The sequence below is a fragment of the Ambystoma mexicanum genome, chromosome 5q, assembly GCF_040938575.1.
Source record: "Ambystoma mexicanum isolate Mex_15411 chromosome 5q, UKY_AmexF1_1, whole genome shotgun sequence".
NCBI lineage: Eukaryota > Metazoa > Chordata > Amphibia > Caudata > Ambystomatidae > Ambystoma > Ambystoma mexicanum.
The window spans coordinates 631,328,635-631,356,273 of NC_090933.1; the positions used below are offsets into that span (position 1 = coordinate 631,328,635).

At 46.3% G+C, this 27,639-nt stretch overlaps 1 protein-coding gene across 1 annotated transcript in view; it reads left to right on the forward strand.

The window, feature by feature from the left end:
- The window catches only part of RAB2A (RAB2A, member RAS oncogene family), a 543,971-nt gene that overhangs the window by 429,301 nt on the left and 87,031 nt on the right, over positions 1–27,639 (forward strand). The window contains exon 7 of the mRNA XM_069621096.1: positions 3,960–4,028. Coding sequence (XP_069477197.1) covers positions 3,960–4,028 — 69 coding nt within the window. The remainder of the gene's footprint in view (positions 1–3,959; positions 4,029–27,639) is intronic.

Sequence of the window (27,639 nt, forward strand, 5' to 3'; positions counted from 1 at the left end):
GGTTGTCCCAGGAGTAAGAGTTCAGTATTGGTGGGGATTCAGCTTTAAATAGGCATTTGTCTTCCATGTGTGAATGGTTGCAACACATAAGTGAAGGTGATCAATATCTACGGGGCCCTTGACCTTTAGGTACAGCTGTGTATAGTCTGCAGTCTGGTGCATCCCAATGTTGGTGTAGCTTAGGAGTGAGCCTAGCAGTTCCATATGTAGGTTTTAAGATGACCTGGAAAGAATGGAATCCTGAAAGACTCCACAGGTGACAGGGCAGCGTTCATATCGGAGGTGCTCAGCATTGTCTGCCAGATAGGTAGGATGTGCACCATTTCAAGATGGTGCTAGAGAAGCCCACCCTGTCTGTAAGGAAGGTTAGTAGTGTATGATGTTCAATTGTATCAAACACAGCTGAATGCTCTGAGGACTAGTAGGCACAAGTCCCCTTCATTGAGAATCTAAAGGGTGTTGTCTACAGCTTGGTTGGTGGCTGTTTCAGTGCAGTGTTTGGGGGCAGAACCTGGATTGAGAATCCTGTAGCAGACGAAATTGCTTTTTACAGAATAGATTTTTTTAAGTAGTTTGTTACAACTTTTTAAATTTATTTTGATTTATGTTTATAATTCGCCAAATGTTTGCAGTCATCAGGGTGCACAAAGACACGTGAGACACAAACAAGACAATGGAGAGGTCTATTCTGTGAGTGACGGAAAACGGGGATTTAGTTCAACAATGCAGTTTTCAGTAATCTACGAAAAGAGGACTCCTCCTGCCTTATGTTTTGGAGGTAGTGCGTTCCAGACTATGCTTGCCTTGACTGAGAATGATCTGCCCTTTCCTTTAGTCCGTTTAAATCTAGGACAACACAGGAGATACGTGTTGCAGTATGGCAGGGCTCTTTTCGGTACATATTTGAAAAGCTTTTCCTGAAGATAAACAGGGGCTTTGGCATGGAGATTTTATGTAACAGAGTAGCCACTTAAAATGATATTCGGGCAGCCACTGGCAACTAGTGCATGCCTTTCCCAATGTTGGAAATGTGAGTTCTCTAGGGAACATTCTTTGCAATTTAGATGGCATCATTTTGTAAGACTTGCAGTCTTTGTATGCAGTCTTTATTTGCCCTAGCCAAAAGTGTGTTGCAGTATTCAATTCTTGGTAGAATGATTGCTCAGGCTAATGTGGTACAGTTTATCTCAGACACAAAAGGTCTGATGTGCTGAACAGTCTAAGGTGGTACTGCCAACTTTTGACTATTTGACTGGTGTGAGCCTCTGCCCCAAGAGAAGATTCCACCTTCTTATCACTTTTATTAATGAGGCTTGTGATCGACTGGTAGCTATCTTCTACTTTGAAGGTGTTTTGGATAGGCCCAATGAGGATGGCATGGACTATACTAACAAGAGCAGTTGGAGAAGGACCGACACATTTTATTTTCTCTTTTTCTTTAGGATGGTGGTCTGGTGGATGTTGTGCAAGAGGTCAGTTTTAAGAATGCAAATGTATAAGAGGTCCTTGGGATGCGAGGGGGAAAGATGTTGGTCAAGGATTGAACGGTATGTTGGGGGAGTTGGGAGGGGACAGTCGGAGGATTTGGAGCTTTTGGTATGGAGCCTGATAGTACCGATGGTATTGATCTTGTTGACAAAGAACGTATCAGTACCCTCAAGCTTTACATGGGATGCTTGTACCCCCTGGTTCAAGTATGGAGTTTTAAAGCCGTATTTGACAGCCATGGAAAAGGCTTTGCTCCTCATAGGGGCTACTCAAATGGTGGTGGCGTATTAAGTAGTCTTGGCTTTGGATAGCCGGTTGCGTCATTTCACACATAAGGACTTGGGATGGAAGAGCCCCCGGTTTGTGGGCCTTGCACCAGCATTTCTCAAGAGCTCTACTACATAAGGTCAATGATCCGTAAACTAAAGTGAGTGGAGAACCATTAAATGTGGACTTTAGAGCATTCAATTCCAAAACTTCAAAGGTTTCCGACCCTTGTAAATACAGATTACTCACGATTCACTTTGTTGTATGTGAGATGGCCATCTAGTTGTGTTTTTTTTCTAAGAATTGTGACTTTCCTAAATTTGAAATGAGAAAGAAACTACCACAGAATTTAAAAGGCAACCACAGCATTGGATGGATTTCTCACACATGGCACGGGTAACAGTGGTTATTGTTGAACAAGTTGGTGGTGGGCAGCTACTTACTGTGAGTCCATGATGGAATAAAGGCCTATTCGCCACCATTCAGTCCCTAGGTAATACGAGAGAGCAGGTGAGCAAGAGAGAAAACATATTGGCAACATTTTATACCAGTAATTGTCAAGGTGTAGCATATACAGTTAAAACCTAGTATTCTTAGATTCACATTTTGACAATAATAACCACTGTGGTAGGCAGTATTGCTTTAGGAGGGGGTCTTTACAAGTGCTAAATTCTGTTACTACCATTGTGGGGGAAAGTTTGGAATTGAAAATGTTATGTACTCCCTTGCACATCACTGCACTATAATATTGAGCAGACGCTGCAAACTGCCATGTTTAAACATATTTTCTTGCTTGTTGGAGGAGAGGCTTTAGGCTTTGCTGTGCATGTCTTTGTGATTAAGGCTCCTCGCCTAGTATGTAGCTATGCTCGCCTTCACACCTCTGGCTTCTGATGTGTTGGCATATGTAAGCTTGCTTTAGGCTCCCGCTTTCTTAGGAAAATGAGCTTTATTAGACCAAAGTCGTCATACTGTGTAAGCGTTCTCGCTTGCCTCAGAGCGTCTGAGAATCTTTGAGAAGCATATTCACTTTCACTAAAAAATATCATGTTGTGCTGTTCTCCATGATAGGACTGTCTTAACAAGTAAGAACGCAGCTGGTATAACAAATGTGCATAGTCAAGCTTTGTTCCCTGCTTGCAACATTGTTTCAGTATGATTCCTTTTCCTGTCTAGACCACCCCTTCCATTGAAATGCATGTGTTCCTTTGGGTAGAAGAGAACAGCGCTCGTAAGGGAAGGAGGTTCTTACTTGCGTTGAAGTCTCATACTGTTTTTGGTTTGTTTTGTTCTGTTATTGCTTTTAATAATAAATTGTTCAACAATCCACCGGAATAGCCAAGGGTTATTTTCCACTACACCATTAATTATTTTTCCGTCAAAATCTTGAGTGGCCAGCACATGAAAAACTATACACACTTGCATTTCAATGGCTGTCTTCCGTTAAAGCAATGCAACTGGGTGATGACTGTGGTGGCAGCCAAGTATTAATTGAACCTGAGGGATGTAAGAGAGGTTCAGGCAGAAAGGAGTGGGAAGTGGCAGAAAAATGGTGGACAGGTGGAGGAGGTGCTGGCAGCCAGCATCGATTGTGGGCAGTCTGAGATTTGCTTGCATATCCTCCAAGGGTCCTATTGTATGCAAATCTATCTAATCTTGCTTCAAGGTAGATGAACCAAGGTTCCCATGTACGTGTACTAGTACAATTCTCGACCATGGATCCAGTTTCAGCCTGGTCTAAATAAATGTTTACCAGATCAAGGACTGATCCAATTGGCTGTCAAAGTTTAAGGGGCTACATCCACCTCAATATTTACGAGCTAGTGTTCATTGATCTAGAAAACATGGTTATTAATTGTAAGAGGTATGCAAGCTATTTAATTCAAACTGCTCAGTGATTCCACATAATAAAGCAAAGAGACATGGCAGAGGTTTTGCACACCATATAAGTATGTAGTTTATGAGCTTTGCAACAGCTGTGGTCGAACAAAGGCGTTCCACAGAACCTCCTAGTTGCAATTAAGTTGTCTTGGCACTCCAACTGCTAGCTAAGATCATAACCTTTAACCGATACTTAATTGCCATGTGAGATTAACATGCTGGCTATTTAATGTAATCATTGTACTACCTGCAAAATGTTGTGACCTTTCACACCTATTCAAGTTATTTGATTTACTAATGCTTTTTCTACCATTTCTCACTAGGCATTCATTAATACAGCAAAGGAAATTTTCGAGAAAATACAAGAAGGTGTCTTTGATATTAATAATGAGGTAATGCTCATATGCTGGTTGTAATTTGATTAGTGTACACTTGTTGTAAAATGATAGTATAAAATCATGATTTTACAGTGTAGAATTTATAAAAGTTATTTAAACCTCTATTTAAAAAAAAATCTTTTTTAAAGAGTTGTGTTATTAGTTTGGTTAACAAACTTTTACATCATAAAAGATATTGATGATTCATTAATAAATTCATTATACATAACAAAAAATGGTTAACATTCAATTCCATATAAAATTTTAAATGTTACTTGGAGGAATAGTGCATTTTTTTCTTTTTTTTTTTTTAGTTAGATGAATAATTCATTGGTATAGGATAATATTTTTTTTTTCCTTCTTGTCTAATTCCACAACCAAACTCTCAAGAAATATGCACAATAAGACAATTACTTTAAATGAATATCCGCACATACATTTCTTCCAGCACCATTCTCTGGCTTCTTGTGTCATGCCTAGCACATTAGGACCAATAAGTGAATATCTCAGGGCTTCAAAGTGCACACAGTACATGGTTAGATGTTTTAAATTTTCCCTGCAGATATTTCCATCACAAAATCTACACCATGGAATCTGTCTCGTCGCAGAGTGCTTGTTCCAATTAACTGTTTTTTCGAAAGTGTGAAGTTGGTTGAGCTTAAATCTCAAATATAAATCGCGATAGGAAGTAGCCGGAAATTTTAACAGGTAGGCTCTACGAGGTGTTCAGCAAATTTGGCTGCCTCAGAGTATAATTTTTTTGAATGCATATCATTCAGTGTGATTAGCCAATCATGCTCATATTATCGTCTCTTTACATAAACCGAGCGATATTCGAGATCTATTGGTTTTGAGCCACATTCATCGAGTTTATTAATCATGAGATTTGAGAAAGTGACCAACGAGGTAGGCGCTCGATTCTTGATCATAATTAGGAATTCCTCGTAGAGCGATTGGTGAGGTGGAAACAACATTTTTCCATAGTTTGTGAACTGTCGCCAGTGGAATCTCTCTGATAGAGCTGAGATGCCTAGCTCCTGTCGCAATATACAGTTTGGTAAAGAGTTTGATATTCTCGGAGTGGATTTCCATAATTGACCTTGAACTTGGTCCAGGATTGCATCAATGTTACACAAGCATAGATCAAGTCCATATAATAAGATGGCTTCCACTTTCAGCATATAGAATTGCAAGAGTGGTGCTATTGAGAATTTACAGTATTTCATGAATACAATCCGCATCTGTATCATCAAAACAGCTTTTTTTGCATTTAAGTTTAGTAGCCAGGTTTTTCTTGAGGGGGAATCTATCACATCATAGCCCAAATATCTCAGATTCAAGTTAATAGCCATGGGGATAGAGTTTATAGACCATTTCATTGTAGAGATTCTCTTTTTCATGTTTTTTAAGATGAAGATACTTGATTTCTCCACATTACATGTTAAATTGTGTTTGTATAAATATTCTGCAAATATTACGAGCTTTCTTTTAAGCCATATGGTGTACGATCGAAAATTAGCACATCATCCGCAAATGCAATCCATTGAATCCTCAAATGTCCCAATATTGCTGGATAGGTGATCTCAGCTTTCCATATTTGTTCAATATCAGAGAGGTAGAGGTTAAACAAGGTAGCTGCCAGGTTGCAGCCCTGTTTAACCCCCACCTCAGTTGGAATAGGAATTGTTGTTGAACCAAAGTTGTTGAAGCGAACCAGATATGAAGTGCCTTGGTGCAATTTAGCCAGCATAGCAATTAGGCAATGTGGTATCCCCTTTGCTTCAAGTTTCTCCCAAAGTAGATTCCTAATCACGCAGTCGAATGCTGTGGATAAATCAACGGATGCCATGTATAGGGCACCTGTGTTTGGAATTTTCGTTTGGGCAATCAAGTGCGCTAAAACAGTTGCATTCAGCACAGTTCCCATTCTGGCACGAAAACCGATCTGAAATGGTGAGAGAATAGCAAGGTTTATAATCTCTTTTAGTTGCTGTAGTAATAAAACAGCAAAGGTCTTGGCACTCGCATCAATCAAGGCAATGGGATGAAAATTGCCGGGGTTTGTTCTAACGCCGTTCTTATGAATGGGAACTATGACAGATTGCAACCATGAAGGAGGACCACAAGATGATCTCGTCAAAGTGAAGTTTAAGCACTGGGGCCCATAATTGCACGTTTTCTTTAAGTACACATGGAGGGATACAGTCCGGGCAGGGAGCTCTTGATTTATTTAGCTTTCCAAGGGCCCATGTAATATCCTCTAGAGACCAGCCCTTAAGTTCCTCTACTGAATACTGGTTGAACTTGGTCGATGGTTCTGAAAATCTTTCGGGTAATGCGAATTTATCCTTACAGAAATGTGTCCATGTTTCTGCACTAAGATTGCTCGACCGTTCGTGAATATTCATTACCCCTTAAAAGAGCCCAAGTGGATCGCCTATCATTGTAACACAGTGATGCTATCATTGTTTGATTTGTAGAGTGATGAAGATAGATTCTATAGTTCTTTATATTATTGTGATATTTATTGATTACTTTTCTTTTTGTAATTTGGTATTCAGAGTTCGGTGATCCCATTTTGGTTAGTGCACAATATCCTGAATTTTTTGTTTTTTTTAAGATTTTAATTCTAGCGGCAAGTAAATCGACAGCTGGAGGCTGTGGTTTTTCTTTTGATTTAAGCAAGACCAGGTATGTAAGTGCTGTTGTAATGATGGTTGTATTTTGTAGTGTTATCGTCCCTTTGATGGTTGGGTCACAACAATTCATTCAGTTCAGTGGGAACATTTTAATGATTGCATTTAGCTTTTTGCACGTTTTCACATTCCATCTTAATGATGCACCTGGTCGATCTTCCAAGATAAAAGTGCTTAATGGATCTTGTACCAATGTTGGGATAGTTAATTGAATTTCTGAATATAGAATACAATGATCACTCAATTCAATCATGGCAGTTTCTACTACCTACAGCTTGAGGATAGTTCCACAGATACCGCAATATAGTCAATGCATGATTTTCTGTTACTTCAACACCATGTATATACATTCTCTTTTGAAAGAAAGGGAAGCCAGACCATATTCCAGCGCCCAAAAAGAGCTGAAAGAGTATCCCTCTTTTCCTGTTCATCAGAGGTTGATTTTGGAAAGGAGTTTGTAATTCAGTGAGGGGAGCTTGGAGACAGTTGGAATTAAAATCACCCCCTAGGATTACTTTTACATTAGGCCATTTGCAAAAGACCTCATGGAACAGAACATCAAGATCATTAAAAATTTGGTTATTGAGGTAACTAGAGGATTATAATACAATGAGACTATTAGAACATGATCTGTTTTTACATATTCCTAGTTCAATTAAAATCGCAATATAGGAATATGTTGTACGTGTCAGTACCAAGGTGAAAGCTAGCCCTGTGTTTACCAAAATGGTGATTCCACCCGATGGTCTACCTTTCAACAATCGCGTAGCAAGAGTAGAATACGAAACAAACCCGCTAATTTCAAGTTGCTTAACAGCCATTGTTGCTTGACACAACACTATGTCTGCAATTTCACAAGGGGCATACCTAAATACCCACATTTTTAGATTTTTTACTCCACATGAGTTCCATGACATTATGCGTAGGAGCTCTTTGCTACTATGAGTGTTCGGTTTTTGTTGAGTCCTTCTGGGACCCCAATAGTGCTGATAACCAAGTCCAGTCTTTGGAGATGGCAGAAATTGCAACCAACTGTGCCAAGCCGGCAGCTTCCGAAAGAATAAGAAGTAATGGGTGTTACTGATTGGTTATTTGTGTTCACTGCGATTGGCGGAACAGTTTCGTTGAAGATTTTTGCTTCTTCAATCGTCTGGATTTGGGTCATAGATAATCCTAGCATTTTGAGCTCTCTTCTATGGTTCCCTATTAGTTTGGCAATTATTGGGGATTGCAATTCGAATACCATCCTATGATTTTTTTTTTATATAAGGAAGCGTAATCCAAATAATATCGCTGGATACCAGCGTTCTTAGAGCTGGAATCTTTTTAAAGGTCTGCAACATGAATGATTGATTTACGTCTTGTTCTCCATTTACTTCCGGTGCACTAATCCAACCCAAGATACTCGACATGGGTATACCATGCATGGATTGAGATTTTTTAGTCATGGCCTCACATTCAAAATTATTCATAGACTCATTTCTTTGAGTTGGGTGTTTCGTGTCATTTGAGGGAAAAGCAGGTACCACCGTGCACATTGGAGTCTCGTTATTTTCAGGATGTACTAAAGACAACTTTTGTGGTGAGTTGTCGTTGGTCAACGGTCTGCAGGGTGTTAGTTTTGCACTCTTGACTCTACGGATGGTGGACTTGCGTAAGTTTCCTCTTGCCTCTGCAGTGCCCGATTCCCGGGCTCTGAGGGAACTTCCTGCTCTGGGTTTGATCGTTCAGTGTTATTTTTGTTGGGAATTGGTTTATAGAACGCTGAAAGCAAAGATTGTTCTGAAGAAGACAATGAAGCTGAAAATTCTTTTTGTTTATCAATAATGGATTTTTCTATCGCCGACATATGCTTTTTTTCGTTGACGCCAACCAAATTCGATTGGAGCTGTAAAGCAAGTCGACTTTCAAGTGAAAGCTCCTCCACATTGATCCCCAAATCAATGTTTAACTTGGCAGGGGGGGGTGTTTGTTTTAAACCTCTATTGATAATGACAGTTATAATGATTTTATTCATAGCCACAAAAATACCAACAAGTGAATCTTTAACTCAGTAAATTCCCTCCCTCTTTTATCATTGGATAATGACTTGTAATGCTAATGCCAAATTAGAAACTTCTGTGGTTATTGTAATGTACAGAATGTTTATCCCCTTTCATTCCCAATGTTTGTGGTTGTCACCTCATGGACTCATTTGAAAATGAGCCACATCTAATTTAGCCACTGGAAAAGTTCTTGACAGATCTACCTATGAAGAATGAAACAAGTCTGTGAGAGCTGAGAAACCAGAGAGGGTGTCCAGTCATTATTTCGAATACAAAAAGGTCGAATACAATCCATTCGAACCAAAAGGATCAGAAAAAGAATTTGCTTTTTTTTGTCTTTTTTTGGGGGGTTTGGTATGGGAAAAATGTGATTTCCCCCCCCCCCTCTCCAAAATGAAAAACCTTTTTCTGTTTCCCAGAGCTATTTTGTTTTAGTCATCGTTAATGCTGTATTTTGGCAGATCATGCCATAAAAGCAAATGCATACAATGGATAAACAAAATACAATTAAAACTATTAAAATAGAATAAAACAAGTATAACATTGACCACAATAAGGTATACAATCACACAGCCTGTTAAATTCAACTATATAAAAACATTAAATACAGTACACATCGATGGTACATATTTCTAAAAATCTCAAAGCCAAATATTACACTGGTTGTGATCATTGCAAGGAAGAACCCCACTTAATATAAAATTACAAACCAGTACAAACTACTGGACATATTTTGATCTTCTCCAAACCCTGAGTAAATAGTTAACAAAGGCATGAGTTGCAAGAGTATCCTTAGCAGATAGACCTAACAATAGATTCAATTCCACAAGCCCTAAAAAGGGGTTTAAGAAAACTACTCTTCAAATCGGTATAGAACGGGCAAACAAGATAAATGGTTCATATCCTCAATATTTGTAAAGCGGAATGGGCATGTGGGCATAACGTTACAGTTCCACATATTTTCAACAGCAGCCAGTGGGAGAATTCCCAAACAAGCTATTTTGTTTTGTGTTTTTGCATAGTTAGCCGGGGGCTAATAGCACTCATTAAGGTTATATTGCCCACATCTGTTTGAACTTTGTGTTTTAGTGCAAGTGTCTGGAACAGGACAGACTTAATAAGCTTAAACAAGAGGCACTTTGGGTAAAGACTTGAGCCCAAGGAATGGGAAAGATGCAAGTTTGAATTGGCCTTAGACTGACGCATTTGTAGAGTTGCTGTCTGTTGTGTTCTAGAACCTGCCCTAGTTCCTACAGGTGGTCCATTCTCCCTCTCCTTTTCTAATTACTTAAAATGAATGGCACCAATCCTGCACGATAAATCTCGTCTGTCCTCATTTCTTGAATCCCTCCAGTTCTTTACCTCTGTTTTGTCCTCTACATTCACAAGTTTCCTTTTTTTTAATGTTTTTTTTCCACACAAATCTCCATCTCTGTCCATTACCACAAGGCCTATTTATTTCATGTAGGCTGGACCGTAATGTCTTGGAGAAGCCAAATTGCAGGGCTAGTTTACCCTCCTCTGCTTGCCCACTTTTTCTGTGTTCTTGTTTCATTTCATTTGTTTCCATAGTGTCATGTGTGGTCTATTAGTTCTTTAAAAGAAAACTTGTCCTCAGGCTAATAGTGTCTTAACTTTCAAGATGCAGTAAAACAGGAGGATGGACCCCTTTAGTTAATGCACTTTCTCATAACCTTAATTGCATGATCCAAAACCTACCACAATGTGCATCTATAAATGTTCTGTTTTATTCTTCATGAATGGGGCACATTGGCAGCTGCCTTTTTACTGAGCACTTTCACAAAATGATAGTATTGGCAGTCCAAAGATGCATGTCAGTATTTCACGACCTGCTCAATCTATCTCCTATGTGCTTCACTCTTGATATCCTTTTTTCACACAAGCTAGGACAGATACAGATGTCCACGCTCGGAGAGCAAAACAGTAGTAACTGGAGAAGTATAAGCACATTTGTTACATTACTGTGAAGTTTTCGAAGGCAACAATATACCTGAAAGCATTCTGTCTGTATTTTCTGTGCCTGTTTCAGAGAATGGGTGTAGAGATGTTGGCTTCTTCCTGCTCCACACTAGTCGGTTGCTAAGCAGAGCACAAATTAAGTGGCTCTATAAGCCCTGCCGATCATCACTACTAAGTGACCCTTAGGGAGGGTCTCAAAGCTACTATTTTTGCAACCCAAGTATTTGGTCATAAAATGACCGATTCTTCCAACAGTGCCTGTACAGACCAGGCAAATTATCCAGTAGAGACTGTAGGCAATTTCTGAGGCACAGGCTTTGGTACCCATTTAAACAAGGGCCCCCAAATTTGGCACTTTAATTGTCTGCTAGATGAAAACCCTTATCTTGTGGTAGGAGTCTTCTGATTAATCTCGTGTTGTGGGAATTCTATGTCCTAGTGCTATTATGTTGGTTCAGTAAGGTACATATATGAATGTGACTCCAAAATCCAATGCGAAAATAAAACAGCTCCAACAGAGAGTAAATACACTTTGTCAGAAAAGCATGTTTCTGGGGGGGCGCTGTTGCGCCGAAACAAGATGGCCGCCTGAGTGTGAAGCTCCGGACGACGAGGGCACATCTTTGCTAATTTGACCGCTAAAATACAGCTTTACCAACCATCATTACTACAGCCGCGGCAAGAGCTGACACTCTACCGATATCCTGAATTTGAGACCCCTAGACCATCCGTGGGCCCTGCTGTTGTTGTTGGGGGCGCGGCGCCGCGGACGCCTGGCTCTCCCCCGGGCAGAGCTCCGGGGGTTGCGGATCCGCGCCACTACTCGACGCCCCGGCGTGTGCGGCCTCTGTGTGGGAGAGGCGCTGAAGCCTCGGAGGCGCGCAGGGCGCCCCTGCAGCCAGTCTACCGGACCGGCGGGAGGACTCGGATTGCCCTGTGCTGATACTTGCTAGCTCCCTCCGCCTTGGACTGCGCAGCACTACGCAGCGGGCTTGTTCGTCTACCCACGGCCGCCCATGTCCCCCTCTCCGGGGCGTTCCTGAACACTACCTTAATAAGGTAAGGGGGCCTGGTTGCTGACGGTGAGCTCCTACCGTTCTCTAGATACCACGGAGGACTGCGTGGGACTACAGGGCCCATCATTAGCGTCACATTGGGAGACCTCTGTCCGGGGCTTCCCGCGAGTTTCGGACTCTGTGGTGCAACCCTGTTTTGGTACACTTGGGCCCCGGCAGGTGCTGCCTCCCCACTTCACCAAGCTGGGAGCTCTCCCCCCCCCCCTCCCCTCCAATTCATCGCCAGCCTCGGCCCGCATTTACGCTAGTACCTTCATCGACGGATCCGCCCTGTGGACCTTGATCAGCACCGCAATACATACTCGCGGGCTTTGGGGTCGGGGAGAGCCCGGGCCGGAGTGTTTTGAGGCCTTGCGGGGCAGGGGTTGCGGCGTTACCGGTAACCGTGCCCCATCCTTGTGCTCCTCAGCTGTGGACTCGACCTACTGCAGCAGGTATTTACCGTGCTAAAATTTTTTTCTTTTGGAGGGCAATTTACATCACAGGCGGGACGCTTGGCTCTTACCCACCGTCCCGAACTACCGGGTGCTACGCCACTTGCCCACGCATTTTCTTCTTGGACCCCTGTCCTTCTCCGGTTTTAATCATGACCAAGGGAGCCGGTGCGGGGAAAAAGCAAAGTTCGTTAAACATGTTTGCTAAAACGCCATCCAAGCCGCCCTCCGATGATGCTGAGGATCCCCTTTCCATCTCGGCCCCATTGACTTCAGATGACTCACAAAAGTTGTTGGAGTACATCCGTGATGGCTTCACCACTCTGCATACCAAACTAGACGATATGAATGGGTCTATTTCCTCCATAAAAGCCCACATTGAAAAGACGGATGGGCGAGTAACAGAGGTCGAGACTAGACTGGGGGCTGCCGAGGATGTGCTGGGCTCTCTGCGGGCCGAGGTCTCCACGCTAACCAACCGTGTGGCAGTAGTAGAGAAGAAAAATGATGACCTCGAGTCTCGCTCGAGACGTAATAATTTGCGTATAGTTGGCATACCGGAGGACAATCTTGCAGAACCGATGGAAGATTACTTGGAACGGATTCTCATGACACTCCTAGACTCTCCTAAATTATCCCCACAATTCACTATTGAAAGAGCACATCGAGCATTGACAGCGAAACCCAAACCAGGCGCCCCTCCTCGGCCCATTATAGCTAGGATTCTGAACTTTCGGGACCGCGATGCCCTTCTGCGGGCAGCCATGATCAAGGGCGACCTTACCCTTGGAGCGGCCAGAATCCACCTCTACCCGGATTACTCGGTGGCGGTGCAACGTGAACGTCAGACATTTGTGGCTGTGAAGAGAAGACTCTGAGACCTAGGAGTCAAGTACTCCATGCTGTTTCCTGCAAAATTGCGCATCGAACACTCCAACAAAACCTTTTTCTTTACGATCCCAGAGGAGGCTTCTAAATTCCTGGATGAACACTTTCCCGGCTAACTCCTTATCATCTTCAGTCCAGCCTTGGAAGTTTCTTGCTGAGTTGGTCGGGTTGGCAATAGCCCGTATTTCACTTTATTCATGATAGCCCGTTGCTATGTTATTATTGTTGTATTCATCCTCTCAACCATGGCCCCTCGGGGCGGTATCTGCTCACTATGTTTATTGGTTATTGGAACCCTAGCGGTGCATTATACACTAAATGTGCCGAATGTCATGTTCAGCGTTTGTGGGAATGCACTAATATGTTATGATCGAGTCTCCTTTTTGTTGGTAATACCATGTTCGCTTCTCATACGGTCCTCACTTGGCCTGTTAGAGACTCCAGCTGTATGTATTCTTTGCTTACCCTCTATAGTCTGTTGCGCCACTGCTCGGTCAGCTAACAGCCCCCCAGGCGCTGATGCCGAGAAGTTGTTACTGTTGTGGGGGGGTTTGGGACTCATCCCTCAGGTTTGGGGAGGGATGTGGGTGGGTACTGGGTGGATGGGGAGTTATGTTTAAAAAAGTCTCGACGCCTACCAGAGGAATCACGCACGGTTCACCATTGCAACACAGAGGTATAAATCGAATAGTATGTTGGTTCTTGCTGCAGTTTGCGGAACCTACCCTCATATGCAGAGCACAACCTAAACATACCCTCCATATTAATGGTGGATAGCAACATAACTTTTATGAGCTGGAATGTTAGGGGACTGGGCAATTACAAAAAGATGAGGCAAATACAACTCTACGCAGAGCGTCATGGTACACGAATCCTTTGCTTACAAGAAACACATGCTTGTGCTAAACAATGTGAGAGGTTTGCCAGGCGATGGGGACCCCAGAGATATTACACAACTTATTCCACCCAGAGCAGAGGCGTCCTCGTCTTAATCCACAGAAACCTGAAATTTAGCTGTTCCCAATCACATATTGACCCCCTCGGCAGATATGTACTCATTATTGGTACATAACAGAATCAAAATGTAGCTATCCTTAATATATACGGTCCTAACATTGACGACCCTGAATTCTTTCTTAACCTAGCATCACTTCTTGAGAGTTACCCGCAGATCCCAATTATATGGGGCGGGGACTTCAATACGATTTTGGATGTCACTTTAGATAGATCGGGTTCCAGACCTCGCCAGCTATCGAAGGCAGCTCACACAATCCTGACAACCCTCCCCCGGCTGGCGGTAGCAGATGCCTGGCGACTGATGCACCCTGACTCTCGCACGTATACCTACTACTCCTCGGTCCACGACTCTCATTCTAGGATAGATAGATGGCTATTGTCAGATATACTGATTAGATGCCTTACCCATCTGGCAATCCTACCTAGAACATTGTCGGATCACTCCCCGGTGGTCATTTCCCTGAAGTGGGGACATGACCTCAAAAGGTCACGGCAGTGGAGAATGAGACCCTATGCCCTCCTTGACCATACCTTCGCCTCCGAACTGGAGTCATCTATTGAGGAGTTTTTCGAGGTCAACATGGATTCAGTCCCCCTCCGAGCTACCCTTTGGAAATCATTCAAGGCCTATATCAGGGGTATTGCCCTATCCAAGGGGAGTGGCATCCTGAAGGGTATCCGTGAGGACATCGCTGACAGCGAGTCGACCCTCGCAAGATTGGAAACCCAATACACACACGACCACTCCCCTGACGCACTGGCATCACTGGGTCGTGAACTAGATAGATTCCGCAATCTTGCTGAGCGCGAAGTTAAATTCCTTGACAATCCTCAGGCAGCTACGGGGAGGGCGAGCGGCCGGGCCGGGTGCTGGCCAGGTTAATTCGGCACGAGTTTGGAGTGCCCAACATCCCAGCAATAGAGAGATCCGACGGTACACTAGCCACTTCGCCCCAAGACATCAACACAGAGTTTCTTACATTCTATGCGTCCCTCTACTCGAAGGTGGATGGACCCCATGTCTCAGAAATCGACGGCTACCTCGAGGAGCTCCCTCTTACAGCCCTATCCTTCGACGCCACCGTTTCCCTGGACAGACCCTTCACGCCGGATGAGCTGACTAGGGCCATTGAGTCACTTGCTGCAGGGAAGGCCCCCGGCCCGGATGGTCTCCCTACGGACTTCTATAAGCGTTATAAATCAATCCTGGTGCCGCACTTGCTGGCTCTGTGGGAGGAGGCTTGCGAAATGGGCACGCTTCCCCCTTCACTCCGCGAGGCCATGATTACTGTCCTTCTTAAACCAGGTAAGCCACCTACTCGGTGTGGCTCATACCGCCCCCTTTCGCTAATAAACTGCGATGTAAAAATATTTGCTAAACTACTGGCTAACCGCCTAGCCGTGTTCATGCCTGATATCGTACACCCTGATCAGGCGGGATTTGTCCCAGGTAGGTCCACATCACTAAACCTTAGACGGCTTTTCAACGTGATCAGCAGAATTAATCCCCGAACACAAGCAGTGGCAGTCACACTGGATATGCAGAAGGCATTTGATTCGGTGTCCTGGGAGTATCTGTGGCGAGTCATGGAAAAATGCAAATTTGGCCCCAATTTTCGGTCCTGGGTCAGACTACTATACACCAACCCAGTGGCAAGAGTACGCACTGAAGATAGGTGTTCCGCCCTCTTCCAGGTAGCTAGAGGGACGCGACAGGGGTGCCCTTTCTCCCCATTGATCTTTGCAATAGCAATTGAACCCTTTGCCGACATGATGCGCCATTCGCACTCTCATAGAGGCCTGCGCTCAGCGGGACAAGCAGACATTGTTTCCCTATACGCGGACGATGCCCTGCTCTACATCCGCTCTCCCAAAACGAACCTCGCTCCAATTCTTAATGATGTCACCCGCTTTGGACATATCTCTGGTCTTAAAGTTAACTGCTCTAAATCGTCCATATTCCCACTCAAGGATAGCACACAACCACCTTCCGACCTGTTGGGCCTTACTTGGTCCCAATCCACTTTCACCTACTTGGGAGTCCTGGTCTCACGCCACGCTGAGAAACTACGCGCTGATAACTATCAGAATTACCTAGCCGCTCTGACCATCAAAACAGCGAGTTGGGCCCGTCTCCCTATTTCCCTTGCTGGCAGAATAGGAATTCTAAAAATGATTGTTTTGCCCCAACTCCTATACCGTTTCACAAACATTCCACTGTGGCCAGGCGAGGGATTCTTTAAGACGCTTCGCGGCATTGTCAACTCCTTTCTCTGGCACTCTGGAGCGGTCAGACTCAAACTAAACACGCTCACCGCTCCCAAGGAACTGGGCGGGTTCGGTGCCCCTGACTTTCTTAGATACTGGATAGTAGCTCAGTCCCAATTTGCTTCCTGTTGGTTCAACACATCGAATCCCCCTCCTCATGTCCGTCTTGAGAAACTTAAGGTTAAGGAGCGTGCGATTGGTTCCCTCATTTTTAAGCCAGCCCCGCCAGATCCCGATTCTATAGACCCTGTGCTGAGCACATCACTTGCTCTTATTAAAATGTGGAACATGGTTGCTACCCCTGACCCGTTTCATGGTGACCTCCCTCTCTGGAATTTCCTCCCTGATGTCCCCTGTATCCCTCAATCCATAGTCGCTCGTTGGACGATGGCAGGTTTCTTGTCTCTTCGTGAGGTCTTTGTGGGAGGCAATTTCCTGGAGTGGTCGGATCTCCCTCTGGCGCTCAAGCGTAGGCCATCGGCATGGCTACAATACTCCTCGCTTAGGAAGGTCCTAAAAACTAAATTTCCCGAATTTCCTTCGGTTCCACCAGATGAACCTTTGATAGCCGAACTCTGTGCATCCGATTCCTTCAGAGGGAAAGTATCCAGACTCTATAATTTAATACAGACCAGGGCCGCCCCCTCATTTGTTAAACTTAAAATGAAGTGGGAGGAAGATCTTGGAGTTGAGATTGACGATGTGCGTTGGGCCCGTATGTGTGCACGTACCCAAGAGGTATCCTATAACTCCAGATTTAAACTACTGCAATTCAAGTTGTTACACAGGTATCACCACACACCGACTAGACTGCATCGTATGTTTCATGAGACCTCTCCTAATTGTCCCAGATGCGGCACTGACCAGGCTGATTACATACACATGATTTGGAACTGCCCACACCTGACACAATATTGGCAGGACGTATGCTCCGCTATATCAGACATATTAGACTGCACCATAGACCCCTCTCCAATGCGCTGCCTTTTTCATGACCTCCACGGTTTGAAACGTGATTCAAAGAAGTTGGCAGGGCTTTGTCTGATGTTGGCGGTTCGCTGTATAGTATTATGCTGGCTTCGCCCCAATGCACCCACACATGCGCAGTGGCTCCGGGCAGTCACCTGGGCACATGATACTGAGGAAGCCTGGGGGGCGATACAACACTCGCATTCAAGACCAAGGGACATTTGGTGCAGATTTCGTGATTATATGTCTGCCTTGGCCTCGGATTCGGAGACCTCTTCTCCGCCACACTCCTCTCAGTAACGCTCTATGAGGTATATACTGTCCTCACTCTGGCTGCAAGTCCTCCCTGATTACATGCACCTGTGCTTTGTTTAGATCTGATGCTTTGTATAGTGATGCCTCTGTGTTGTGGGTTGTAAACTGATTTCTTGATTTGCTTGTATTAACTGTGTATCTCTGTGTGTTGTCGAGCTGAATAAAAACAAGTTTAAAAAAAAAAAGAAAAGCATGTTTCTGATGTTTCTTGATCTGCTTAGAATCGCATGCTGTGCATATAGTCCGACATCCAGTGGAGTATTGCATCTTGTCTTTCGGGGACCGAAAGGGGATGTCTGCATAGGCATGTCTGTAACACTATCCCTCTAGTCACGTGCAGTGTACCCAAAATCCCTCACGAGCAGAGGTCCCTGCGATTGTTTTTTTCTGCCCAGAATACTGGTCGCCTTAAGCGGAGCTCATAAAGAGACTTTGCCTTTGTCCCTTTGACCTTTGGTTGATTTGTTTAAATATTGTCTTATAAAACCACCTACCGGCCCTCTCTTCAACGAACGTTCCAGATCTCGGCCTCATCGGCGCTGCCGACCACGTGGCCAGGCCTTCGAGGCCTACACAGTAGGGCGAGTGGGGTCGGGGTGGACATTTCTGTCTCATACTGAGAATGCCTTTCCCTTTCTCCTACCTTTCCTTTTTGGTCGTCACTGGTAACGTCCTAAGCTATGGAGAGGACTCCATTTAAATTTTGCTCAAGTTGTAAAGGCAAATTCCCGTGGATAGACATAAGCGGTGTAACCGCTGCTTACCCCTCGAGCATGATGAGGTTGTTTGCGCGGCCTGCAAGCTCCTCCACCCTAAAACTCTGAAGGAGCGCAAGGTGAAAAGGTGGGCAGCCTACGCGATGTCGAAGGCTGATTCCTCGCCCGCCGCCACGACCGCTGAATGTGACGAGGGTGACAGTGGCGACACAACCTCCGCAATGGAGGTTGTAGACCTCTTGACGGAGCGCTCTCGCTCCGCGGTGTCTGTCCCCGGTCCCGATGGGCACGGCTCTGGCCCTGCTTTTGGGGGATGTACACCCCGGCGACGCTGACGGACCATTTCACGTCACAAAATACACAACCCCTGGCCATTCCTCGACTAAGTCGAAGAAGGCCTCTGCGCCAGCGGGGACACCGGCCCAGCTGGCGGTCCACGCCGATCATAAGGGTCGGCAGCCCTCCCCACAGCCGCAATCGTGCTTAGCAACTGGGCCCATAAATACTAAGGCGCTACCCCCAAAGTATCAGTCGCCAGCGAGACGCATCGAAAGAAGGCATCCGTCGACTGTAAGGTTCCGCCTCCGCCGAAAACTCCACACGATCAGCTCCCGGCTGGGAGGATGGTTGCCGAGAGCATTGCGAGAATCGTCTCTGATGATCAGAAACGGCGGGCGAGAGAATCGCAGAAGCCTATTGAGAAGGCCAAGGAGACGCCGAAACCTAGCAAAGGTGCGTGGGGAGCATTGGAATCCTCCCCTAGGTCGAAGGAGAGACTCAAACACTCCTCCACCATTTGGCCCACAAGAAGGTTTCTCGGTGGGCGACGGGGGGGATTTCCTCCACTTTGTGGGAGAGATCTCGACGTTTAGAGGAGGAAGAACACATTTTTCCACTGCGAGACCCTTCCGGGTCCTCCCATTGGACCAGGGAGAGATTTGAGACCTGTATGGACAGGATAGATAGGTTTGTGTCCTGTTCTGACCTGACCACACCTAGGAGGCCAAGGGATGAAGATCCTCCGGGCCCTCAAGCCAAATTCCCAAGACTTTTCGACCCCCCCAGGATGAGGAAATCTATAAATATGACCTCACTGAAGATGACCCTTATGTGGACACCCAGGAAGAAAACCAATTCATGGACTCTGAAAACTTGCAAGATCCTATTGAGGGCTGGGGGGTAGACCCCGATACATGTGACCCAGATACATGTGACCCACAGCCATGGCAGTCTCCTTTGTCACCTGACCCTAATACTGTGGATTTCGCCTCCCCACAGACTACTCTTGTTAGGGAGCCTTCACCTGTGGACGATCAGCCCACTTTTAATGCCATGCTACGCAAGGCTGCAGCACACTTTGAGATCGATACGGGGGAGACTACCCCTGAGATCGATTTTGTGGAAAAAATGATTAAAGAAAAGCCAACTAGCCAGGCCATTCCTCTCCTCGCCTCCATCAAAAGGCACCTTGCGCCCTCTTTGTCTACACCAGCCTTGGTCAGGGGCGTTAACCCAAGAATTGAGAAACTCTTCAGCTCCTCCCCCTCTGATCCTCTATATATTGGGTCACTCCATCCCAGACTCTCTGGCGGTGACCACCATGAGGAAAAGGGCGGGGGTTCATCTAGCCACTGGAGAAGCACCCCTGATAAGGAAGGGAAGAGGCTCTATGCACTTGGGAAAAGGGTTACGGCCTTGGCGGCTTTTGCTACGCGTATTGCCAACAATACAACCTTGTTGGCCAGTTATGCTGATTCCCAGTGGGCCCTATTATGCGAAGGCCTACAGGAAGTTCCTGAACCACTTCGCACCCGTCTTTTGGCCACAGTTACCAACGGCACCCTAGTGAACCAAAGCATCATTAAGAACACCTTGGATTCTGCGGAAACGGCTGGGCGTTCCCTAGTCCAAGGCATACTCCTTAAAAGACATGCATGGCTTAGAAACTCAGGTTTCAAGCCAGAAACTCGGGCGTCCCTCATTAATAAACCCCTGGAGGACTCCAACTTGTTTGGAAACGCGGTGGATGACGCCCTGGAAACAGCAAAAAAGGAACATGAGACCTTAAAGACCTTGGGCCAGATCTCTAAGCCCTCCAACAGGCGCGGGTCTAGCAATAGACGCCTTTTCGTAGCCAACGCCAGCCCCAGCAACAGTATGCCTCAGGCAGCAACTGGTCCTCCCCTCAAGGAACCAGTAATTACAACACGGAGTATGCCCAGAGAGGCCAACGTCGTGGCAAAGGAAGGGGGCTGGGCTCTACTCCTAGGGGATCCACGGCCACCGCCACTAAATGACCCGCAGATCTGGGTCCCCTCCCATGCCTCTCCGGTCGGGGGCCGGTTAACATGCTTTCTCCAGGCATGGGAGGGAATTACCACAGACCGTTGGGTACTGTCAACAATAGCCCACGGCTACTGTATCAAATTCAGCCTGTCCCCGACATTCAGACCTCCAAAGGGAAGACGTCTCACACCAGAACACCTTCTCATCCTTCTTCAGGAAGTAGAATCAATGCTGGAAAAAGGAGCCATAGTGGTTGTGCCTCTGTCACAGGTAAAGGAAGGTATTTATTCAGTGTGCTTCCTTGTACCCAAAAAGGATCTAACCATGCGCCCTGTATTGGATCTGCACCCAGCGAACAAATTTGTAAAACCTCAAATTTCGTATGGTGACTCTGCAGGAAGTAATCCCCCTGCTCACACAGGAGGATTACATGGCAACACTGGACATGAAAGATGCATATTTTTATATTTCAATGTTGCCAGCGCACAGAAAATACCTCGGGTTCATGATAGAAGGCAGACACTATCAGTTCAAAATGCTACCCTTCGGCATAGCCTCAGCGCCAAGGGTATTCATGAAAGTACTGCCAGTGGCAGCGGCTCATCTGCACAGGTTGTCAATTCTGGTTCTTACCTCGACGACTGGCTCATTACAGGGGATTCTTTCGAAACATGCTTCTCAAATACCCAAAAGACTATAGACCTCTTGTTCCACCTGAGCTTCTCCATCAACGAGAAGAAGTCCAGTCTAGATCCCAGCCAGGTTAAGCAATTCCTAGGGGCTCTAATTCGAACAAAGGACGGCCTCGCCTTCCCCTCCGAGAGGGTCCAAAACATGCTGTTTCAGATCCCTCAATATGTAGCCGATCGAGAGGTGACGGTACGCAAAGCCATGCGATTGCTGGGAATGATGGCGTCATGTATTTACTTGGTTCCTCACGCGCGCCTGCGCCCAATGCAAGAGTGGCTGAACAGCCAGTGGTGTCAGGCCAGCGGATAATGGGACGATCCTAGTGGTTTTCTTGCAAGCCCTGGTTCTTTCGCTGCAGCGGTGTTCGAATGAGAATCTCGTGAAGGGGAACTCCTTCACCACCCCCGCAGTGGAAGCCACTCTAACCACAGGCGCATCCCTCACAGGATGTGGGGCTCACCTATCCCATCAGACGGCGCACAGAGTGTGGACTTCAAGTGTGGCGTACAACCATATAAACCTTCTGGAATTGTTGGCGGTCTTCAAAGCACTGAAGGCCTTCCAGACACACCTGCAAGGAAAGACAGTGCTGATCCTCATGGACAGCACCACAGCCCTATATCACCTGAACAAGCAGAGGGGCACTCACTCTCCAGGTCTGTCCAAGCTGTCCCAGAACATCTGGAAGTGGGCTCACAAAGCACACAAGATGCACCAGGAACCAGTTAACATGATACTGGTGGCCCCCCATGTGAGCCTGCCAACCCTGGTTCGCTCATCTGATGGAGATGTCACTATCTCCACCAGTGAAACTACCCTGCCCGTAAAACATGTCGCAGGACAGGGGCCAAACGCTGCACCCATGCCCACAGACCCTGAACTTGGCAGCCTGGCTCCTGAGGTCATAGAATGTGGACATTTGCAGCTCCCTCAGAGATTCATGGACATTCTCAGGGAGGCAAGGAAACCAAACACTCGTTACTGCTACTCTAGTAAATGGAAACGGTTCGTCATCTGGTTTAACTCCAGGAGCATCAACCCCGTTGACTGCTCTCCCACGCATATTGTTTTATACCTGACTCACCTGCTGGACTCAGGTTTAGTCTTTAATTCAATTAAAGTTAACCTAGCTGCACTCTCCGCCTACACTACGTCACAACATAAGGTGTCATGGTGGAAGGTTCCAGTTATTAAAGCCTTCATAGAGGGAGTGAAAAGAATTTACCCTCCTGTATCTAACCCAGATCCCGGATGGGACCTGAACGTTGTGTTAAGCAGACTAATGGGCTCCCCCTTCGAGCCCATGCATAAAGCGAGCCTTTAGGATCTCACTCTTAAGACTTTCTTGATAGCTATCACCTCCATTAGGAGAGTGAGTAAACTACAGGCGCTCTCAATCTTGGACCCCTTTAACAGTTCACAAAGATAAGGTGGTTCTGCGCACACACCCTAGGTTTTCACCTAAATTCATTTCAAAGTTCCATGTCAACCAGTCAGTAGAACTACCAACATTCTTTCAAAAGCCATAAAACTTGGCAGAGAAGAGCCTGCACACACTTGATGTGTGCAGGGTGGTCATGTTTTATATGGAAAGAACTCGACCACTAGGAAAGACTAATCCGTTCTTTGTCTCAGTGGCGGCAGGAAGAGAAGGGGATGCAGTTTCCAAATCCACTATATCTAGATGGATTGTCCAGTGCATCACTCTGTTACACTCTTGCTAAGAGAAAACTGCCCTTCAAGCCTAGAGCACTCTACTTGAGGCCCATCCATAGCATTCATTGCAAATGTTCCCCTTGAGTCCATTTGCAAAGCGGCAACCTGGAGTTCTGTACACACCTTTACAAAACACTATTGTCTAGATGCCCATTCTAGATCTGATTCCCAGGTGGAACAAGCAGTACTAAGAAATCTTTGCTCTACTGTTCCTTCTCACAACCCACCTCCAACTCCGGGTACTGCTCGCTAGTCTATGCACAGCATGTGATTCTAAGCAGATGAACAAACATCAGAAGACATGCATTACTTACCGTAAAGCATTTCTGATGATTGTATCTGCTTAGATTCACATGCGCCCACCCTTCCTCCCCGCTCAGATAGAAGGAACATAGACGTCCTATTACTTTTCTCTCTTTTCTGTACTCGCTCACGTTCGTCATAATGCTCCCTCATGGCAGAAAAAATACAATCAGAGGGACCTCGGCGCGTGAGGGATTTTGGATACACTGCACGACACTATAGGGATAGTGTTACAGACACGCCTATGCCGACGTCCCCTTTCGGTCCCCGAAAGACAAGATGCAATACTCCGCGGTGACCACTGGATGTCGGACTATATGCACAGCATGTGAATCTAAGCAGATACAATCATCAGAAATGCTTTTACGGTAAGTAATGCATGTCTTATTGCATGTTGTCGACCAGAAGTGGTTAGTTGGCCTTGTGAAGCTGAAAATGAACGGTTTCGTCCAGTGCTCAACAAAGTCTCTGCTTTTATACACATTTGAACAATTTACATAATCACACATTGTCATCTCTCAAAATCCCAATGGCTAACCCTGTACAAGGAAATCTAATCCCCCCCCGTCCTAAATTCTCAAGCCCCATCGGACACCTTGACCAAACACAATCCCTTTCCCCGACATGCTTTCTTTCCATAATCCGTCATGACATTCTAAACATTATTTAAAAGCAATTCAATTTATGACTTGTCCCATTTGGCAGGAAACCTTTAACCCAGTACGTGTTAGGCTTTTACAAGAACACTTCAAACAAGAGGAGGGAGAGAAGCAACCAACCATGTTTTTGATAAAGCAATAAACATCTGATCATCCTAGACACGCTGGCGTCCCATGTTTACTTTTTAAACATTCCTTCACGTTACCTTATTTGCGACTACCATCTCCGATCATACAGCCTCCAGCACACATCCTGCTCATCTTCCTAAGAGCTCAAACAAAACCCATAAAACACTGGCAAACTGTCCTCTAGCATCCTTTCATGTGTTTCATTAACCCCAATCCGACTCCCCTGGGTCTATGAAAAAATGGGGAGGGGGAGATGGGGACGATGGTGATGAGGATGCCCAGGACAATGACCCTCTGCATCTGTTAAGGCCTTTCATGACCACCTTCACAGCATGGTTCAGGTCCTGGGGGGAGGGGAGGGGTCCCTATGTCTGAGGAAGCCGCCCAGGTGGCTGGACTGCTAGCAGAGGTTTTGGGCAAGCGCACCACGATCCGGTCTGGCATCCCCCTCCAGAAGGATGTCCTGTAGGTGGCGAGAAAGGTCTGGGAGAAGCACAGGGCCAACACCAAGATCAACAAGAAGCTGGACAGCAGGCTCAGGCTGACCGACGGGGAGCCAATCCTCCTGCCTCCCACCCGCAGCCTTATTCTTCAGTGGTGGCTGCAGCCTCATTATATTGTAAACCGTCGTCTTCCTCCACGGCAGCCACCTCCAGTTGCCTTTCCATGAAGGACAAGGTCTTTGAGTCCTTGGGCAAACGCTGTTATTCCATTTCTCAGGACTGCACCTATGGAAAGCCAACACAGACGCCCTCTTGGCTGCGGCTAACCAGAAGCTGTGGCAGGATCTTGGGAATTTCAGCCTGGCCTCCCTTCGGACAAGCAAGCCTCCTTCAAGGTCGGTCTGGCAGATGCCCGGGCCATTGCGCAGGACCTAATGGAGTCTTCGGTCTCCCACATTGACACAGCTAGCAGCGGACTGTTTCTTGGTGCCTAGATGAGGAGGACTGGGTAGATGCAAACAAGTGCTCATCTGACGTGCAAGAGTGAATCCTGGTTCTGCGCTTCGAGGTCGTGGAGCTTTTTCAAACCCCATGCTTTTCTGGCTTCAAGGGGTTTCGGGACCGCGGTACACCCAGCGACAACAGGAGGAAGCAGCAGAGGACTTTGTGCAGGTTTTTCCGCTCCCCCCCTCTACACCTGCCTCTGACAAGAAGCAGTGATGCCAAGGTCGGGGAACACAGTACGCCTGTGGGTGGACATTTAGCTATTTTGCAGGACACCTGGAAGCATCTTTTCAACAGCCCATGGATCCTAACTGTAGTCTCCACAGGCTTCAGTCTTCCTCTTCCTTTCCCTCTACCATCCTCTGCGCCTCTTCGTCAGAGCGGGTGCCTGGGTCTTTTACGGGAGGTCTATTCGCTCTTGGAGATGCAGGCGATAGAACCGATTCCTCTTTCAGACAGGGGCTCCGAGTACTATTCCAGGATTTTTGCGGTACCCAAGAAAAACCAGGCTGGCCTGAGGGTTGTCCTGGACCTGTCATTTCTGAATGTCTTTACTGCTCAAACGCTTCAAGATGATTACTGCCGCACACATGACCGAGTCTCTGAGTGCTGGGGACTGGATGTGTTCCATGGACCTCAAGAATGCGTACCTGTATTTCCCCATCTACCATTGGACGTTTCTGCAGTTCACGATTATGTCATATAATTTTCAGTGCAAGGTGCTGTCCTTTGGCCTGAACTCGGCCCCTCATGTCTTCATGAAGTTGATGAACGCAGCGGTGGGCATTCTCCACTTGGAGGGCCAACATCTATACCCTCCTTTGTACAACTGGCTGGTGTGGGAGGTTGGGGGGGGAACGCCCGAGAGGGTAGTGCACTCCTGCCAGAGATTGTCGGATGTCCTGTATCAACTGGGGTTCTCCCTCAACCAGAAGAAGTCAGTTGTACCCATCCCAGGACCTGGTATTCCTAGGGGTGCGTTGGAACACAACCGTTCAGCAAGGGTTCCCCACACCCGATGGGATCCTGTCCCGCCACAGGGGGTGGGACACTTTCCGACCCATTCGACCACCTCGGCATGGTGGTTCCAGCACCTTCTGGGCCTGATGGCTTCCTACATGCTCACGGTACAGCAAGCTCGCTTCAAGATGTGGCACCTCCAGCTCCACGTGGCGGTCATTTGTGCTCAGGAGACGGGGTCTCAGACAGGATCCCAATACTACCTCTCCTACTGCCCTATCTTCACTGGTGGATGGCAATGTTTCAGTGGGAGCTGTGAGAAACCTGAAGGTGTCTCTCCCGCTAGTCCCCGGTTATCTGTCATCCAGTTGGCCAGGACACGGCCATCGCTTTTGGATCCAGTTCCTGTGGTTGGACCAGTACGGGAGGATCACCTGGATGAGGGGGGTCTTCTCGGAGTGTAAGTTGGGCACCGGGTGGTGGCACACAGTATCCCCTTCCCTGTAACACCTTTTCTCCATCCTACCAGGTAGGATAACTAGGAACTTATCCACCTCCCCTGCAGCACCCACCCCCCTCCCGATCATTACACACACTTGACTTCCATCAGACATCCCCACATGGATACAAGGTGGAGCACGAAAGCACACTCTGAGCGAGGAAAGGCACATGAGGAAACAGCAGTTCCAAGATGGCAGTTTAATATAAGGAGAACGACGGCGAGACCATTGAGGGTTGCAAGAAGGGAAGTGTCCTTGACCTATAAAGACAGTTAGTTTTCGCGAACCTTGGAAAGTAAGAAGCCTAAGACTGGGAACTAAAGCTGGGCAAACCTACACTGTGCAATGGAGGTACCATGGGATCTCCTGCGTCGATGGCCAAGGCAGGGAGATAAGACTGCTGCAGTGGTACTGTCATTGGCCCCTACAACAAAGCAAAGTCAGTAAAGATGGCACAGCCGATGAGTCAGAGAGACTGATGATAAACCAGCTTGTGTTTGAACAAAGGTTGCAAGCAGCAACATTGTGTGAAGAAATCCAGAGAGGGAGAGCGACGCGGATATCATTGGAAACCAAAAGAATGAATGAACTTTAGGGAATCCAAGCAAGATGCCATATACAGAGTGGTCTGGCACCACGTCGGTGCTCATTCGAAGGTCTCTATCCAACTGAATGGTGACTATATTGTATTTGTATTCGTATTTATTACATGTTTATATAGCGCTTTACGCCAAAGCGCTATATAAAAACATTTTATTGTAAAACAGAAGTTTGTATCGAAGTGGTCCTGCAACGGGTGAAGCTAATCCCTGAGCACATTCGAAAGTGTTTGATAAATCAAGGTGAACTACAATTGGTCCCAGCCCGGCTGAGGGAGACTAATTGGAAAATGGGACAGATCTGAGGCCGCCTGAGGGGGTTCTGGGGTGAACCATGAGTTGCCCAAAAGAACAAATATTCTATAAACTTTGTAAAAAGTAGGATCTGAAGAGCCCGGAAGAGGGGGATCCTCCGTAATGACTGTAAAATAAC